Source organism: Garra rufa, chromosome 20, assembly GCF_049309525.1.
Source record: "Garra rufa chromosome 20, GarRuf1.0, whole genome shotgun sequence".
NCBI lineage: Eukaryota > Metazoa > Chordata > Actinopteri > Cypriniformes > Cyprinidae > Garra > Garra rufa.
Window position 1 is genome coordinate 10,051,074 of NC_133380.1, and position 20,676 is coordinate 10,071,749.

Consider the following 20,676-nt stretch of genomic DNA (forward strand, 5'->3'; position numbering starts at 1 on the left):
GGAGGAGTCATTACGTTTGAACTAAGCGCGCCGCTTCGATGTATTCACGAACTCAAAACTAATTCAAAAACAAGCTATATAAACATAATTATGGAATTTAATTAAACAAATCCGTGTGAATAAGACTTCTTGATCGTCTCAGCGTCATCTGGGTGAGTAAATACAGCACTTTAAGTACAGGGTAACGTTACCACAACAAATCAGTAATGAACAAAACATACAAACCGTGCCATAAACAGAGAGATTTTGACCTTGTTATGTCTAATATTTTAGATCAACAATGCCTATTCGAGCATACTGCACCATCTGCTCAGATTTCTTTGATAATTCCAAAGATGTGGCTGCAATTCACTGTGGTCACACTTTTCATTATGCCTGGTAAGTGTCTCCTTTTTACTTTACTGCATGTTTGTTTTTGGTGAGACTTGATCTCATATATATTATTATAATATTACACAATTATTGTGTAATATTATGCTCACCAAGCCTGCATTTATTTGATATAAAGTACAGTAAAATCAGTAATATTGTGAATTATTTTTACTATTTAAAAGAACTGCTTTCTGTTTGAATATATTTGAAAATGTAATTTATTCCTGTGATCAAAGCAAAATTTTCAGCATCATTACTCCAGTCTTCCAGAAACATTTATTATTATTATTATTATTATTATTATTATCATCAATATTTAAAACAGTTAAGTAATTTTTAATGCTGTTCTTCTGAACTTTCTATTAATCAAAGAAACCTGAAAAAATTCTGTGCTGCTGTTTTCGACATAATAATAAATGTTTTTGAGCAGCAAAAAAATTCAGCTTTGAAATCACAGGAATAAATTACATTTTGAAATATATTCAAATAGAAAACTGTTATTTTAAATGGTACAAATATTTCAAAATGTTACTGTTTTTGCTGTACTTTGGATCAAATAAATGCAGGCTTGGTAAGCAGAAGAGACTTCTGTTTAAATCTTACTGTTTAAAAATTTTTGACTGATAGTGTACGTTCAAATATTTAGAAATATCAATGTTTGATTGCTAAAAAATAAATATTGGTTCTATGTTTCTTTTTCTTTCAACAAAGTCTTCTCCAGTGGTTTCAGTCGGCCCCAAACAAAACCTGTCCACAATGCAGGAAACAGGTACACCATTGACCTGTGAACGGAGTTATTCCTCTGATTAATTAAATTAATTGTAGGTCTGGACTGCAATGAAACCCTTGCTCTTTCTGTTTTAGGTCAGTACGCGGCACATTATCAACAAGCTGTTCTTTGACATAGCTCCAGAGGATGATGGGACGCCAGTGGATCCTGAAAGTTTACAGGTGATAAAGCATGCTTTTGAATGTATTCAATCCCCAGAGTTTGTTAACACAGTATATTCACAGAATATTATTCTGATTTCAGAATGAGCTTGATCGCATGAAAGCAGTGTTGTCTGAAAAAGGTAATTTCCTCAAGTTCTTGATTGATGCTTAAAACGTCCATCCATTCGTATTATATGTTTGCATGTGTTATGCATTCCAGAGAAAGAATGGAGGGACAAGCAGAAGTCAGTAGACACTCTAAAAGACACAATTGAGAAGCAGAAGAGGGACCTGGAAAGAGTTCGGAAGGAAATCGGAGACAAAGAGATGCTGTGTTCTGTCCTCCGGGTATATTGATTTTTGTGGTAAACTGTTGTGTCATTTAGTCTAGCATGCTTTCTGCACTGCATTTTGAATTCTGGTCTTGATTATGTTTTGTATGAAATTATCAGAAACAGATGAATTTCTTGGAGAGTCAGAAAAATGAAGGGCAGGCAGCCAAAGAGGAAGCCAAGCGACTCCGAGTCAAAATGAAAACCTATGAGAGGTACCTATGAAAATTCATTTGTCTAAGAGAGGTTTTTGTGATTAAATGTATGTGAGAGAGAAACCACAATGTCCATCTTACCATGTAAGCAATGAAAAATATTAAACTAACTGTTTGATTACGGTAGGTTTTTTTGTTCACATGCTCTCGTGTATGTTTCTGTCCTTTAGTTTAGATGTGGTCCTACAGGGTCAAAGGTCAGAAGTGGAGGCTATGATCACAGATATGGGTGTTGGTCAATCTGCTGTTGAACAGCTGTCTATATACTGCATCTCGCTTAAAAAGTAAGTTTTACTTTCCTGTGGATACACTAACTCTCACTGCTGGATATGTAGTGTACTCGTGTAGTTTAAAACTTAAAACCTCAGTAGTTTTACTTCCCCAAACTTTTGACAAGGTCAGTACACCACTTGTGCTTCCTCATTTGCTGTATTTGAGTGTTAAATAGAATTATTTTATTTATCCTCAGGGAGTACGACAATCTGAAGGGAAGCCTCAAGTCATCGAATGAGATGTGTGAGAAACTGAAAAGGGAACTGATTTCTTCTAACAGCAAGGTTCATTTCTTGTCTCTGAGAATGTCCATGAAAAATATCATTATTTAAAAAATTTAAATGACTTATTGATCTTTGTACAGATATTTTGTTTGTTTGTTTATTTATATTTTAATATTATTATTTTTCTTTTTTACTGCAGTTGCAAAAAGCCACTACAGAGACAAACAGGACAAAGGATGACATGAAGGCACTTCAGAATGACCTGTCCAACGCAGACAAAGAGATCACTGTGAGAAATTCTGCTTTATCTGCTTTCTACTTTATAACACTAAATAATTGATTTCAATTACAATACAAGCAGTTGAAGTCAAAAGTTTACATACACCGTGCAGAATCTGCAAAATGTTCATAACTTTACCAAAATAGGAGGGATCATACAAAATGTATGTTATTTTATTTAGTACTGGCCTGAATAAGACATTTCACATAAAAGACGTTTACATATAGTGCACAAGAGAAAATAATAGTTGAATTTATACAAATGATGTTAAAAAGTTTACATACACTTGATTCTTAAAACTGTGTTGTTACCTGAATGATCCACAGTGATAGCGCTGTTCTTAAGAAAAAATCATTCAGGTCCCACAAATTCTTTGGTTTTTCAGCATTTTTGTGTATTGGAACCCTTTTCAACAATGACTGTATGATTTTGAGATGTATCTTTTTACTCTGAGGACAACTGGCGGACTCATATCCAACTATTACAGAAGGTTCAAACACTCACTGAAGGAAACGGAGGGAAACGCGATGCATTAAGATTTTTTTAATTTGAAGATCAGGGTAAATTTAACTTATTTTGTCTTCTAGGAAATATGTAAGTGTCTTCTGTAGCTTCTGAATGGCAGCACTAAATGAAAAAATAAGAAAAATTTACAAATCGGTATTCTGTTTTAAAAGTTTACACCCCTGGCTCTTAATGCATCGTTTTTCCTTCTGGAGCATCAGTGAGCTTTTGAACCTTCTGTAATAGTTGCATGTCATTGTTGAAAAGAGTTCAAATACACAAAAATGCTGAAAAACCAAAAAGTTTGTGAGAGCTGAAGGATTTTCTCTGAAGAACAGCAGGCAGTTTAACTGTTCAGGACAAACAAGAGACTCGTAAACAACTATCACTAAACAAAACAAAACAAAAAACACATCTGTGAATCATTCAGGTAACAACACAGTATTAAGAATCAAGCGTATGTAAACTTTTGAACGGGGTCATTTTTATAAATTCAACTATTATTTTCTCTTATAAACTAAAGTCTTTTATGTGAAATATCTTATTCAGGCCAGTACTAAATAAAAAAATAACATGCATTTTGTATGATTTTGGTAAAATAATTAACATTACACAGATTATTTTTTGACTTCAACTGTATCTTTAAAGGCCATTAATCCTATCTATATTCTGAAAGTTTTACAAAGGGTTTTATTTTATTCTTAAAAGCATGGTGAAATTTCAAATTTTCTAATTGTTGACAAGGATGTTCTGAGTGTTTTGGAATGGTAAAAAAGTGATTTTGCATCTTTAACTCTAGTATGTTAACAAAATGAACATGTTCTGGAATGCTAATTAGTGCATTTTAGGCTTAGGGAAACTAAGGAAGTGTGGTGATATCAATTAGTTAAAAATTAAACCCTGTATACCCATGATGTCTTGCCTTAAAGCTAAAAGCTCCATTTAACATAAGCATCAAATTACATTTACAAGCTGGCATTCAAATCAGCCACAAGAGGGTGCAATTTTTTTCCAAGCTGACTCTTATCCTGACTCTTGATCTGACATCTCATGTTCAACAGAGCTTAAAGAAGAAGGTGGAAATTCTTCAGCGGACGTTAAGCACTCCAACCCGTACAAATGAAGCCATCAGCAGACTGGTCTTCGAAAGGTCAGAAAATCAGTTTGTATTTTAAGCAAAATGCTTGGCTATTCAATAGATCTGCTGAAAGAGACTTTGTTGATTGTTGTGTTTCCAGCCCTGCTCCTCTGGAGCTGAAGCCCCCTGGTCATGGACCAATGACAGACTCTCAGGAAATTGACCTTAATCTGACCTTTGACATTAACACACCTGAACAGGTGGAGAAGAAACCCGTTCAGGTGCCATCTAAAAAGATGCGTCTGGACCCTTTAGTGTGAGTTTAGTCAGAAGCATTTTGTCAAACTGTTCGTATGATTTCTACTGATGTCCATTTGTTTTAATTTTTAATGTTTAATTTTTCCACAGATCCTCATCCAAAAACATGGAAAATGCACTTGGGCGTAGTGTATGTGTTTATGCCGGCTGTCTTGGTATTAAAGGAAATGACATTGGATTCGATGGAGGGTGTAATGTTTGCATGTGTTTGTTTTTGCCCTCAGAATGCTCGTGTTAAAGAAGATGATGCCATGATGGGGCCCATGTTAAGACACTCACTGCTTTTCAGAAAGAACGCATTTGGAAGCATGCTGGACCCGTGCAAATTTGGAACTGTGAGAGACTTATAAATGTTTTTGTAAATTATGGTCATCATTGGTTTACATGCAAACATATACACTACCAGTCAAGATTTTTTGGTGTGTTTTTTTTTTTTTTTTTTTTTAAGAAGTCTTTGCATTTATCTGATCCAAAATACAGCAAAAGCAGTAATACTGTGAAATCTTTTTACTGTTTAAAATAACTGCTGTCTATTTGAATATATTTTAAAATGTAATTTATTCCAGTGATCAATACTAAGTTTTCAGCATCATCACTCTAGTCTTCACTGTCATATGATCCTTCAGAAATCATCTAATATGCTGATTTGCTGTTCAAGAAACATTTTTTTATTATTATCAATATTGTCAAGTTTTTTTTTTTTTTTCACTCTTTGATGAATAGAAGGATCCAAAGATAAGCATTTATCTGAAATAAAAAGCTTTTGTAACAAAGTCTGTATAATTTTTGGAGAAATAATTATAGAAATTAATACTTTTATTTAGCAAAGATGCTTTAAATAGATCAAAAGTGATGATGAAGACATTTATAAAGATTTCTATTTCAGATAAATGCTGTTTCTGAACTTTCTATTCATCAAAGAAATCTGAAAAAAATTGTTTTCGACATAATAAAAATGATTTTATAATGATTTCTGAAGGATCATGTGTTATTGAAATCACAGGAATAATTAAAATATACTTAAATAGAAAAGTTATTTTATATAGTAAAAATGTTTCAAAATTTTACTGTTTTTGTCATGCTTTTGATAAAATAAATGAAGTCTTGGTGAGCAGAAGAGACTTCTTAAAAAAACATTACAAATCTTACTGTTCAAAAACTTTTGACTGGTAGTGTACTACAATTCAAAAGTTTTGAGGCAGTCAGATTTTCTCTTATGTTTCTGAAAGAAGTTTCTTACATTTAGAAAGGCTGCGATATAATTGTAATTATAAGTAATACATGTTTTTACTGTCACTTTTGATCAATTTAATACATCCTTGCGGAATAGAAGTATTCATTTATTTCAGTAACAAACATTTTGTGCAATTTGCCGTAATGCATCTTTTTTTATTCCAGGTAAGATCTGGCTATGATGGACTTGGAGGAAGAGCTAAATTTATCCAACCCGTATCCTTATCCAATGATAATACTCTTATTGCTGCCATTATGCATGTTAATAATTATTTGGAAGTTGCTTTTTTCATAATGTTTCCTTAACTCTAGCATGTGCACCAGTCTCCTTTATCTGAGATTCGACCCCTTGCCATGAAGCCCAAAAGGAAGAAGGTGTCCAGGCCTGTTACAAGCAAGCCAACCTCCAGCCTGACCACTCTGGATGGTTTCTTGGAATAAAACACCTCGCTTTTGAGGCCTGCAGGAGACACTTTTCCCATGATGCCAGCCAAAAATGCTATAAGGGAAGCAGCGTTAATAATGGAAGCGGTCCTAGTGTTCTGGCCAGTTTCAGGGGCATTCACATCCACAGGGAGCTGGTGATAAATGGAGAACACTTCATGCCACTCGCTCTAGGAAATTTTCAGTAGAGACTGAAAATGAAGTTTAGTGCTAGACTGTGTTTGTGAAAACATCAAACACCACTCTGGGCTGATCTCGGTTTATCCATGTGTGTTTTAAAACTCTTCCTTCTACGGACTGAATCGTGCCACTGGGTATATTACATGAATTACACTTCAACTTTTGACTCATGAGATATACAAAAATTTGATTTACTTGACTTTGCTCACCATCACATTTCAACAGGACTGCATGTCTGGCATTAGAAGTGTCTTTAGGTTTTGCCTATTATTATTATTATTATTTTTTTGTATTTATTTTTGTTTGTTTTGTCTTTTCCTTTCTGAATATTTCTTTATGTATATCTTTGTTTTTTGAGGTTTCTTTCTTTTCTTTTTTTGATGGTGTCTCTGTACAGAGTATAATTTGGAAACAATAAACTATAGCTTTTTAAATTATTATTTGCATCTCCATTTGTACTCTCTATCAGGTTTCTTGGAATTGAAATGACTAATTATTATATATCAAATATATCAAACTCCAAAACACTATAATCCAGACAATAACTTAACTTGGTTTTCAGCTTTCTTTCTTTTTTTCTTATAGTGTATGTAGATTGTAATGCAGATTAATATGTATACGCAAGCAGAATTAGAAATGCTTTGGCTGCGATGAAACACATTTGTGAATCACGAAATGTAATGTAATGAGCAGTGTTACAGTTAGTCTGTACAAGCAGCAGAGGGCGCTAAAGGTTTTTGTATTTAAAGGCTTTCAAGAGACATGCAGTATGTGCCATTTAACAATCATCATGGAATCCTGAAAAAATGCATCACCAAAAAAAAAAGAAATAGCACAGCAATAGGACATGTTTTTAAGCACTAAATCAGCATATTAGAATGCTTTCAGAAGGATCATGTGACACTTAAGACTGGACTAATGATGCTGAAATGTTAACTTGCCATCACAGGAATAAATAACATTTTAACAGCTTTATTGTATTTTTTAAAACAAATAAATGCAGTCTTGGGATGCATAAGAGATTTCTTTTCAGCTATTGCAAAACAATTGCATTATTTTACAATTATTTTTTAAATCTACAGTTTAAGTCAGAAGTTTACAAACACCTTGTAGAATCTGCAAAATGTTAATTATTTTACCAAAATAAGAGTGATCTTACAAAATGCATGCTATACCTGAATAAGATATTTCACATGAAAGACGTACATAGTCCACAAGAGAAAATAATAGCTGAATTTCTAAAAAATTACCCAGTTCAAAAGTTTACATACACTTGATTCATAATACTGTGTTGTTAACTGAATGATTCATGACTGTGCTTTCCATCAATGACTGTATGATTCTGAGATCCAACGTTTCACACTGAGGACAACTGAGGGACTCATATGCAACTATTACAGAAGTTTCCAACACTCACTGATGCTTCGGAAGGAAAAAACAATGCTAAGAGCTGGGGGGTTGAAAATTTGAATTTTAAAATCAGGGTAAATTTAACTCATTTTGTCTTTTGTGAAACAGCACAAATCTTCTGTATCTTCAAAAGGCCAGTACTAAATGAAAAAAAGATATTTAGGCAAAATAATACAAATATACACATCTTCATTCTGTTCAAAAGTTTACACCCCTGGCTCTTAATGCATCTTGTTTCCTTCTAAAGCATCAGTGAGTGTTTGAACCTTCTGTAATAGTTGCATATGAGTCCCTCAGTTGTCCTCAGTGTGAAAAGATGGATCTTAAAACCATACAATCATTGTTGCAAAGGGTTCAAATACACAAAAATGCAGAAAAATCACCCCCAATTTTTTGGGCAAACAGCGGGCAGTTTTACTGTTTAAGACAAACAAGAGACAGTATTAAAAATCAAACATCTTATGAATGGGGTCAATTTTATAAATTCAACTATTATTTTTCTTGTGGACTATATGTAAATGTTTATGTGAAATATCTTATTCAAGTCAGTACTAAATAAAAAATAACATGCATTTTGTATAATCCCTCGTATTTTGGTAAAATAATTTGCAGATTCTGCAAGATGTATGTAAACTTTTGACTTCAACTATTCATTTCGAAGAAATGCCACACAAGCGGCTGTCAATCCAAAACCATCAACAACCTTATCCAATGTCCATTTCCAAATAGCACATCTTTTCATGCCAGAATTATTTCAATCCTGATTATGACATTACCAAAAAAAAAAAAAAAACGCCTAGAACTCCTTAAGCAGCATAACACTGAAGTGCAGACAACCACAAAACCCATCAAACCCATCTCAGACAGCTAATATAAAAGCAAGAGATTACAGATCACAGTAAAGGTCTTGTGATGTCTTGTGGAGAATAATTTTGATCTCATCATCAGTTCTGGCATTACACGCCTGTAAGCCTCTTGTGCATTGGGCTCCCTCAATTCCAATTTTCCCCCATATTTTTCCTTTATAAGATGTGTGGACTACCTGCTGAATGCTGTTCATACTGTGGAAGGCTTCCATCAGGCCAAAGAGCATGGGATTTATTCAGCGAGCACAAAGGGAATCTGTTTTTGATGGGATGATTACTGATCTTGAAAGCCTCTCGTGGAGGAGGTAATTGTGTCAGAGAGGTTATTATTTCGCCAAAGCCTCCCGGTGCTTCCCGAGTACCCATAATTCTCTTTGGGGAGCACGACTGTGCAATTTTCACTTATGTCTTAGTCTACAAATGTCAGTGCAAAATAAACACAATTTCTGTTGAGAACTATGATTTTAAAGGGATAGTTCACCCAAAAATGAAAATCCTGTCATTAATTACTCGCCCTCATGTCGTTATAAACCTGTAAGACCTTCATTCATCTTCAGAACACAAATTAAGATATTTTTGATGAAATCTGAGAGGTTTCTGACTCTGCATAGACAGCAACACAACTGACATGTTCAAGGCCTAGAAAGGTAGTAAGGATTTCATCACGGTACCATTGATGTCACATGGACTATTTTATCGATGTCCTTACTACCTTTCTGGGCCTTGAACGTGTCAGTTGCGTAACTGTCTATAAAGGATGTCTCGCTTAAATAGACATACCATCTACTGCCTTCTGGAATGACATGGTTTTGGATTTTCCTTGTCTAAAGCACATGATGGACTCGTGTAGATGTGAATGTTTTTGTCTCTCTGTATCCCTACCGAACTTCCCTTCTAACATTTCTCTGGATGTTTCTCAGAGCGTGTTCTTGTCAGATCAGCGCACTGGCTTTATAAGAACCATCTGGGCCGACTCGTGATCCGTAATTGTTTTCATTAGGTTAATGAAGCTATGGAAGATAAGATACAAGGTCTTTTATGGACCATGAGGCTCATGGGAAAGCAGAACTGACAGGAAGCTGTGCACGCAACAGTTCAACTGACCTCTCGCTCTCATCCTAGTGCCTTGAACTTCCTACAAGACATGGAACAAGGTTTCAGAAGAAATTAGTGTGGCTTTTCTCATGTTCCCTAAACAGAAAATATTTACTGCCACATTTAGCGATGAGTTAAGTTGCTCTGGCCATGGCCACTTCCTGATCAGGGCAGCAGCTGGGGCGGCAGTATAAACATCTGTGGCTGATTTGGTCGTTCGGCTCCTCTGGGCTGTTTTAAAGCAGATCCTGGAGTGTTTACATAGAGCCTGTGGGGGAACGGGCAGCCAGACAAGCATGTGAACCAAAGCGAGTGGGCAGAGCTAAAGCAGGAGAGGGTCTCTGCAGGGTCTCCATTTCCTCTATTTTATGTCTATACAGATCTGGAAACGAATCATAGATCACGTAGGTTTGTGTTGAGAGACCTTCGTACAAATGATTTATTACCCCTAAACTCTAGCGGGACACTCGACAAGTGGTATAAGCAAGTGAGAAGTGCTCATACAGAATATCCCATCTTAAATAACAGGGTGTCCTGCCCCTAGCTAAAATGGCATCATTTTCAAGTATATGACACCAAAAATATGTGTGGGTATTCATGAAAATCTTTAAAAAAAAGTTGAAAAATGTAATTACAATGATCACAAATGCAATTCTTGAAAAATGTTGAACTATTGTCTTGGGATAGTTTACCCCAAAATTAAAATTCTGTCAATAATTACTCATCCTAATGTTGTTCCAAACATGTAAGACCTTTGTTCATATGCGGAACACAAATTAAGATATTTTTGATGAAATCCGAGAGCTTTCCGACCCTGCATAGACAGCTACGCAACTGACGCGTTCAAGGCCAAAAAAAGTAGTAAGGAAATCATTAAAATAGTCCTTGTGACATCAGTTTTATGAAGCTACAAGAATACTTTTTGTGCAAAAAACCCCAAAAACAATTTAAAAAAAAATGCACATTCACAAGCATGGACTATTCAATGTCTTTACTACCTTTCTGGGCCTTGAACATTTCAGTTGCGTTGCTGTCTATGCAATGTCAGAAAGCTTTCAGATTTCATCAAAAATATCTTTATTTGTGTTCTGAAGATGAACAAAGGTCGGGTTTTGGAACGACATGAAGCTTAATGATAGAATTTTCATTTTTGCGTGACTACTGCGAACTATCCCTTCAAGAACATTTTATTTTTGAGATGAAAATGGCAGTCATTGATGTTATCTGATTATTTAAGTAGTTCTTGCCAAAGACTCGCCGATCAAGTCATTTAAAAAAAAAAAACACCTCAATGGCCGCCTTTTTGCACTGCCTGCAGATTACCGTAATATATATAATAAACATGCACACTAATTACTATTTTCATACACGATAATGCACTTTTTTTGTTGGTACTGACTTAACGGGAGTTCAGAATTTACGTTTAATCCTCAATGTATTTTAAATATTTATTTTGTGCTGAATGCTGCTTGTAATTATGAAAATGAGGCTCCCGTTTGAGTCTTTGTAGTGTTCTTACTGAATTTCCAATCTGAATTTCCAATTTATCAAAACGTCCCTTTGTACATAATCATAACTGATCATTGGTGTCACATCAATACTTGTGTACTTTCAATAGTAATATGCATTATAGTTTATGTAGGTAGTGTTAGCCTGTAATGTATAATATTTAAAACAACCCAATAAATTCATTACACATCTTACCTAAGTTGAGTTTAAATAACTCTTTAGAAGCTATTTTTAAGAACATCATTTTCAGGAACTCAAATTGTTCTTAAGTTTTGTCTTAAGTGAGTGATTGGAGTGAATGATTATGGAATTGAACCTTCGCAGAGATTTGATTGGCAGGCAATCTGACCAATCATAAAACCAAATTTTTGTCCGACAAACAAACCAGACAGGAGAGTAAATTAACGTTGGTGGACTTGAACTTAAAAAATGGTGTGTATTGGCGTCTTTTCACGGTGACATAATATATCCTATGATGTTCATATGAAATTGGTCTATGGAGTGCTGCAGGAATGAGTTCTTAAATCTGGAAATGAGGCATTTTTGCACTTCCGGTTGGACTGTCCCAAAATTGGTGTGTTTTTTGAATGTGTTTTTGGGTAAATGACTAAAATAAGGTCTGACATTTTATGCTATGCCATAAAATACATCAGTAATATATCCGACTCAGGGTTTTTCAAGATTTCTTTGTCTTGAACAAGCGAAGAAATGGCTAAATGGAACTCCAGAAGTTACTGTGGATGTTAAACGTCATCACGGTGAGCAGGTTAACTCATCTACTCACTAGTGCGCTTTTACAGCCTCATTGCATTTTTGCAAACTACCCGAACCTGATGACAACGGTGCATCATTGAACAAACTATGTGGTCTTTAGAGGGCAGTATGAGATTGGTGGCATTATAAAACAAACAGCTTTTTATATCCTATTTTGCCTGTAAGGGTGAGTGTGCGGCCATTTGTAAAATTTATGAGTCTGGCTTCCGGCCTCTTCGGCATCCAGCTATTTTTGGCTATGCAAAACAGCTTGTTTTGCTGCTTGATATTACAAATTGGTGTGTCTTATTATATTATTTTAATGTATTATCTTAATTATGAACGCAGTGATTTGCATTGTAAACAGTTTTACTGTTTACTGCATGTTGTCATTTGTCTCATTATTTCTATAGCGGCTAATGAAGAGGCCTCGCCCATAGGCTTACTTCCGCGTTGAAGAATAAGGTGGAAAACAGTTTATAATGAAAAGCAAAAGCAGATAGCTTGGATAGCTGCAGTCATTTTTAAAACACTAATACTATCCTCTAGGATGAATTATACATATATAATCTTAAAATAACATAATTTATTTATTCAGAAAGTCCTACAAGAAACTATCCCCATCAATATTTCAGTGTGTCTGTTTTAAAAATAAATCTGACTTTCTCACAAGATAAAATCTCTGTATGTGGGTGACTAGAAGAAAAGAGCAAAACAGAAAAAAAGAGAAAAAGGGCCAGTGTGAAATTCTGACTGCTGCTTTTCATGGATGGTCAACACATCAGTCAGAAGATCACATCCTGTGTCAGAGTTTATTTTTATCATGGGAAGAGAGAATAAGCTCTATTAAGAATGACAAGTCATAAACAGGAAAGACTCCTATCGAGCCACTGTGTTTTCTCAAATGGAGTGACCCGCTCTGACATTATCATCACATGGTGCATTGGTGCATGTGCACAGGGCTGTCTTTTACTGTCGCATCAATTAACAGAGATCGGGTTTGGTATGTCTATACTTCCTTTTCATTACTGATAAATAGGAGACAACACAACTTCATTAATCGCAGATGGAAAATTCAATTTTAAGGGTACACAATGAATCATAATGCCACTAAAACATTGGGAAAAAAAAGAGAAATCAAATATCCTAAGAAATATGCCATGGTATATTAAATTAAATTTGTTATGTGACAACAAAGACAACCACAACCAGGATAAAAATATCCTATGATACAGTCTTATGTCAATAAAATGCAGTTGAGTTCAAAAGTTTACATACATCTTGCAGAATCTGCAAAATGGTAATTATTTTTGCAAAATAAGAGGGATCATAAAAAATGCATGTTTTTTTTTTATTATTTAGCACTGACCTGATTAAGATATTTCACACAAAGGATGATTTCATATAGTTCACAAGAGAAGAGAATAGTTGAATTTATAAAAATGCCCCGTTCAAATGTTTACATACGCTTAATTCTTAATACTGTGTTGTTACCCGAATTATCCACAGATGTCTTTTTTGTTTGGTGGCAGTTGTTCATGAGTCACTTGTTTGTCCTGAACTGTTGAACTGCCTACTGTTCTTAAAAAAAAAAAAAAACCTTCAGGTCCCACAAATTCTTTGGTTTTTCAGCATTTTTGTGTACTTGACCCCTTTTAAACAACTGATTTTGAGATACATCTTTGCACACTGAGGGCAACTGAGGAACTCATATGCAACTGTTACAGAAGGTTCAAACACTCACTGATGCTCCAGAAGGAAAAATGATGCCAGGGGTGTAAACGTATGATTTTTTTTTCACTTATTTTGCCCAAATATCATAATTTAGTACTGCCCTTCAGATGCTTTCCCAGAAGACAAAATAAGTTAAATTTACCCTGATCTTCCATTTAAAAAAGTCTTCACCCCCTCGCGCTTAATGCATTGTGTTTCCTTCTGAAGCATCAGTGAGCATTTGAACCTTCTGTAATAGTTGCATATGAGTCCCTCAGTTGTCCTCAGTGTGAAAGATCAATCTCAAAAGTATACAGTCATTGTTGGAAAGGGTTCAAATACACAAAAATGCTGAAAAACCAAAGAATTTTGGTCCAGAAGATTTTTTTTTTTTTTGAAGAACAGCAGGCAGTTTAACTGTCCAGGACAAACGAGGGACTCATGAACAACTATCACTAAACAAAAAAACACAGCTGTGGATCATTCAGGTAACAACACAGTATTAAGAATCAAGTGTATGTAAACTTTTGAACAGGGTCAACTATTATTTTCTTTTGTGGACTATTTGTAAACATCTTTTATGTGAAATATCTTATTCAAGATCAGTACTAAATAAAAAATAAGATGTATTTTGTATGATTCCTCTTATTTTGGTATCAATAATTGTATATTGTTAATATACAAAATACAATATAAAGATGAATGAAATATTGCATCATGATTAAAACTGAAAAAGCACACAATAGTAATATAGTTCTATATTTATGTCAGTTTTTTTAATATAAAGCTATGAATGCTTTCAAATGATCACATAAAGTACAGTACCATCTTTATTGTGTTTATTTCCTGAAGTCACAAGGTAGGATGGGTCTACTGTAAATGTCACAGGTAGCTGTCATACACCCTAATCCAGGAACAGCCTCTCCTGTGTGATTCCAAAGGATCAGCTATAAGCAGGTCTGAGATCAGTGTATTGACTATTAAATGTCAGAGGTCACATATGAGCTGGGTTGACCGTGACTCATCCGCTGCTGATGACATGGTTTTGTCTAGAGGCCTGGTGACAGTTGCTTAAAATCTTTGACCTTTACCTGAAACAGTGCTGATGTTTATTTAACAGATCTCAGACTTTTTAAAAAGGTCATAACAAAGAATACAACAAAAAAGACCACACCAAAAAAGTCCAAAAAAGATGATGCATATTCCATCACAAACTCTGATTAATGATCAGATTTTATTTTTATATTTTATTATATTTTATAAAGCAATGATGTGATTTTCAAAAGCTGTTTTGTATATTTTTTTAAGTATTGATCATGCATTAGAATTCATTATTTTCTCTTTCATGAAATGAAAGTCATAAACTGAATGAAGGAAAATGAATCTTAACAGGTTAGTCAATCAGTTAAGCAGTTTACAAGAAAACAAGTTGACCCTCCCTATTAACGCAACACAACGGCGGTTACTCCGGTCTCCGGCTGATCATACTGGCCTTTTGGGTTGTTGTGCCACCTCACCTCTCACCTGACCAGATCCATGTCTGAGCCTGTCTGCTCAGTGACATAACAGGCCGTTTTGCAATTAAGTAAAACACGGAGACAAAGGGTTGCAGGAAATCATGTGACTCATATCTCACACATACAAAATAAGATCAAACCCAGTCTGGCTACTCACGTTTGTAGCATTGTGTAGAGCGTCATTTTTCTGACTGTGGCTAGTTTGAAGGTGTTGGGCCGTTGGAAATGAGATAAGAGCTGAGTAAGGATGCTTCTCTGGTTCCTCAGAGCTTGACACAGAGTATGTTCAGGATTGCCAAATTGCACACATTATTCATATTTCGGCAGTATATGTGACCCTGGACCACGAAACCCAACATAAGGATAAATTTTTGGAAATTGACATTTATACATCATCTTAAGGCTGAATAAATAAGCTTTCCGTTGATGTATGTTTTGTTATGATAGCATGATATTTGTCCAAGATACAACTATTTGAAAATCTGGAATCTGAGGGTGCAAAAAAATCCAAATGTTGAGAAAATCGCCTTTAAAGTTGTCCAAATGAAGTTCTTAGCAATGCATATTACTGATCAAAAATTAAGTTTTGATATATTTACATTAGGAAATTTACTTAATATATTCATGAAACATGATCGATAATTTTGACCCATACAGTGTGTTTTTGGCTATTACTACAAATATACCAGTGCAAATATACCAATACCCTTTAACAGTAGCTCTTTCTACTGTTTTCTGTTGTATCTATTTTCTATTCTTTTCATTTATTATTTAAATTGTAATGTATACTGGGTTAGACTAACCAGGACTTACATACTGTTGCTCTTTTGTTTGTTTGATTGATTATTTTGTCATTGTAAGTCACTTTAGATAAAAGCATATTCTATTAAATGCAAATGTAATGTAAATGTATGTTATTTTACATACAAATTAAATAAAAAAAACTATTAAAAAAAAGAATTACATATTTACAGTATTTTAGGCTAGTATTCTACACCAAACAGCCAAAGACTCTCCTAATATGTAACAAATAAATTGCTGCTGAGCAGGAGAAGGTTACCAACCCTCCATTTCTCCATCTCCTCCATCTTGTTCAATCACTAACATATTTTATCTTCTTCTTTTTTTGGCAAGGTTTCTTTCTTTTATTCTCTCTATTCCAGTCCATTACAGTGCACTCAAAGATGAGTATTTTTTCTCATTATGTAAGTGGTAGATGAATAGAATAAAAGAATAAAGCATATGAGGTGAGAGGAGGGGGCGTCCAGTAAAACATCATGCACGCATTTGTGAAGAACCCCTTAAAAACAGTCTTGGCCCTGCGGTTAGATGACACCACAGTCTTTCTATTCTTTCAAACATCACACACACACTCCATCCCTCCAGCGGGAGTTTGGCTTGAGTGGCGTTCCTATTGTTCCGAGCTCTGCTGTTTTTCCCCGCACTGAAGCTGAGACACTGATTTGGGGATGAGCAGACAGACCAAGAGATGACGGAGTGCATAATGGACGCATGACTTCAGAGCGGAGGTGTTGGCTTGAAGCATGCATCACTGACCTCAGTACCTGTGCAGGTAGCCAACCAGTGAACAGAATGGCTGCTTTGGGATTCCAGAGGTGTTGGATTTCCCAAAACAAACGACGAAAGCCTGCAAATATCCCTCTGGCTCTAGTCGTCACTTCACCAAATCCTTTATACACACTCAAACTCACATGCAAGGAGAGTGACCTCATATCAACAACATTTACAATTAAATCAGTCTGTTGCCTCACTGTGAAAATGAAATGCTTGTTTGCTTACATGCTGCTTACATTTTGGGGTCACATAAAAATAATAAAAATTATTTACTTGTGTCATTACAAACTAGCATGACTTTTATTCTTTCACAAGCTAATTTTAGACATTTAAAAAAATGCAAGTTAAAGGGTGCTGTTTATAGTCCAAAACAGTGTTCTATTAGTCTTTTAGTGTGTATTATTTGTATTTTTATTAGGGCTGTCAGTTAAAAAAATGAATCGAATTAATTACGTTTCGATTAATTAATCTAGTTAATCGCAAACTGAATTTGGCTATCAAAATACCCACGAAAGATTATCTAAAGCTATTATTGTGTTAAATGAGAAAGTAGCAAATATACATAGCAAGTAGTAGCTTTAGAAAGCAATATCTGAATTGATTCAACGTAAAATTTATTACACATAAACATTTAGGCTGCAACGTAAACTATGAAACATAAAAGAAGATAATTTGAGAAACATCTCAGTATTTTTTCATACAATAAAAATCATTGGTAACCAAAACAGCTTTGTTACCAACATTCTTCAAAAAAAAAAAAAAATTATGTTCCACAAAAGAAAGGTTTTAAATGACAAGAGGGTGAGTAAACAATGTCAGAATTAAATTTTTTTGGGTAACCTATTTTTGTTTTTATTTTTATTATAATTATTTTTAATAAAAACAATACTCTAAATAAGAAACTAAATCTGCCAGCAGGTGGGGGTAAATGTCTTTATGAGTCATTCATTCGATCCGTTAATGGCGGATTCATTTTCTTTATATGAATAGGACTTTTGAATCAAATTGTTTCACACGAGTCGTTTAAAACACAGATTCATTCAGAAACTAGGCTAAACACCGCTGTGTTGCTCAATGCGCAACAGTTCAGCTATGGCTTCGAAGGTAATATGTTCTCTGCGAAACTGAGCAAAAACAAAATATTGTGTTTTAAATGCAACACAATATCAACTTCTTTTTTACTGAACTGTTGTATAAAATCACATTTAAGCTCGTGATATATTGGGACAAAATCAGCACCAGTGTGATTTCGTGTGATTTTTATAAATATGAGACAAAACACATACAGGGGCATTTTTTGCACCAATATCTTAAATTTTAGGGCATAACTGCATTTATGGAGTTGTTGCCATGTATCATATTTGTCAACAGTCAACTATATGAAATATTAGATGACATACAGATCTGGGGGCGGGGCCAGCGCATTAACTGCGTTAAAATATTTTAACTGCATTATTTTTTCATAACTAATTAATTAAGTTAACGCATTAAACCGACAGCCTTAATTTTTATAAAATGTTTTTACAGATTTACAGTATTAACATTTTGAATGAGCTTTATGTTTACGTTTAAGTTTCAAGTTTATGCTTCTGTCTTTTATTAACACTGGTCCAAAAATCATGGTTTAAAACCAAAAGAACAGACCAAAATAAGAGTGAATAAGGACTTGAATTTCAGTTTGTGCTTTGTATGGCTTCAGAACACTTAATAAAGCAACTAACATAGTCATGGATTACTTTTATAGTGGCTTTTTAGAGTTTTACAGCTTATCTTCGTTCACAATCACAACTGTTTTATAAAAAAAGTAGTGTGAACATGACCTGAAATGTCTCCTTTTGTGTAACACTGAGGAAAAAAAGTCCTACAGTCTATTTTTAATGCACTATTTCTTGCAATTACTGGTGAAATCTGTTCGTGTTGCGAGTTTTATGTTTGCGTGTGCACCCTTAATAGCAAAATTTGTATCCGAAGGCAATTCAACTAATAAAGGTTAAAACTTGTGTGAACCAAGCACACGCAAATAAGCACCTTCTGCCCACTCAAGGCAGAAAAGACAGGTGAGGAAAGAAAACTCCCTCCCCCTACACTAAGTACACATTAATATGTGTGTGTGTGCATGTGTGTGGCTGTGCACACCTGCCCTGCAGCCATGAATTGTCTAGAATGAGGTTTGGCACTGGGCTCCTCGGATTTTCATGCAGCATGAATCAGAATGTGTGTGTTCAAGCAGGCTCGCGTGTCACAGGGAGCAGAAGTGCTGACTGAATGCACTGTGGTGCGTGTCAGTTTCAGTGGAACTGTCTGAACATGCTGAAGAGAAACCACCCACCCATGTCTTCCTCCTTTCTATCTGCAGTACATAAGCCATATGCCTTTATTCTGTCACAGGTCTCACCCTAAGTGGGGGCAACCTGTGAACTTGAGAGTTATTGAAAGAACCCCATCACCACTTTGCCACTTTGCAGGGCATTTAACCTCAAATTGACCCAGGGATATTGCCAATGTCTATTTTTTGTAGTTTAAATGAATTATATCCATAATATCCCTTAACAATTACATCTATATTTTTGCATTTTTGCACTTCCAGCCAAAGAAATTTCACAAATAACACAAAAGAGAGAGAATTTAAAGATTGAGGTTACAATTAGTATTAACAATTCCAGTTTCTCTAAAGGTTCCATTAATAATTCTTTAAGTACTTTTTAAGGAATAAATATTTGGGGGAAAAGATATGCAAGATGTGTTTACACATCCCTAATGGTTTTTCAAGTATTTTCAGAGGCAGCATGTAGACCAATAATTAATGGGCTGGTTTCATAGACAGGGCTTAGACTAAGCCAGGATTAGGCCATAGTTAATATAGAACATTAAAGTAATTTTTATACACATGCCTTAGAAAAACATTACTTGAGTGCATCTTGAGACAGAACAAGGGCACTGACATATTTCAGGATTAATCAGTGTAAGTTTCTTTCAGCTGAAACAGCTCAGACTTACATTTTAGTCTGGGACTAAGTTTAAGCCATGTCTGTGAAACCAGTGGTATATTAAACAATGACACTAATACAAAAAAAAAGTGCTGATGCATTTCATACATTAATATTTATAAAACACTACTGGCAAAATGCATGTGTCATGTCTTGAGTCTCAGAGTCATAAAATGTTTCTTTGATTCACAACAAAAACTGACTCAATAATTCATTTGAGAATTAGACATATTTGGGTGCAATTTTTGATAAACCAGCTCACAGGAACCAGACAACACTGGATGCGTTGTTTCACTTAACAGGAGTCATTAGTTAATGAATCAGAGTATATTGGTTACAATGTATAGTCTAATTCTGATTCACTAAAACAAACCAGTTTATAAAAATCAAGACTGGGTGCAATGAATGATTCTGACTCACTAAAACAAACTTCCTCATAAGATTAATTTACTCTGGAAATTGATTACACTGGGTGTAATGTATGTTGTTTGTTGTTTATTCATTGAAATGAACTTGTTCACATAATTCGTTTAGGAAGTGGACTACATGAGGTGTTATGTCTGATTCACTTAAACAAACCACCTCATAAACAGGACCGGATTAACATAAGGAATAGGCAGGACTGAAGCTCCAGGGCCCGAGCAATGAGGGGGCCTGTAATTGGTTGTGGAGGAAAGAAAAGTAGGCCTAGATTGATTGGCTAATGGGAGCACCTAAACTTTCCCGGTGGGCCAACCGCTGAAAGCCCACTTGCCTCTACGTATTATTCATGAGCGATAAAATGTCTTTGAACTCTTTTAAACTGGAGTTGCAGGAATTTTTTAATCGCCTCGGCCTTACTGGAGCACATGGGAAACAAACACCA

The 20,676-nt window shown here is 34.9% G+C and overlaps 1 protein-coding gene across 1 annotated transcript; it reads left to right on the forward strand.

The window, feature by feature from the left end:
• Nucleotides 1–21: 21 nt before the first annotated feature.
• traip (TRAF-interacting protein) lies at nt 22–6,682 on the forward strand. The gene is made up of 16 exons (XM_073826258.1): nt 22–152; nt 274–378; nt 1,084–1,141; nt 1,237–1,323; nt 1,406–1,445; nt 1,526–1,653; nt 1,758–1,852; nt 2,023–2,136; nt 2,322–2,409; nt 2,549–2,638; nt 4,195–4,283; nt 4,372–4,527; nt 4,620–4,659; nt 4,754–4,864; nt 5,928–5,978; nt 6,087–6,682. Exons 2-16 carry the CDS (start codon nt 281–283, stop codon nt 6,201–6,203), a joined length of 1,362 nt encoding a protein of 453 aa, XP_073682359.1. The 5' UTR covers nt 22–152; nt 274–280; the 3' UTR covers nt 6,204–6,682.
• The last annotated feature ends 13,994 nt before the right edge of the window (nt 6,683–20,676 follow it).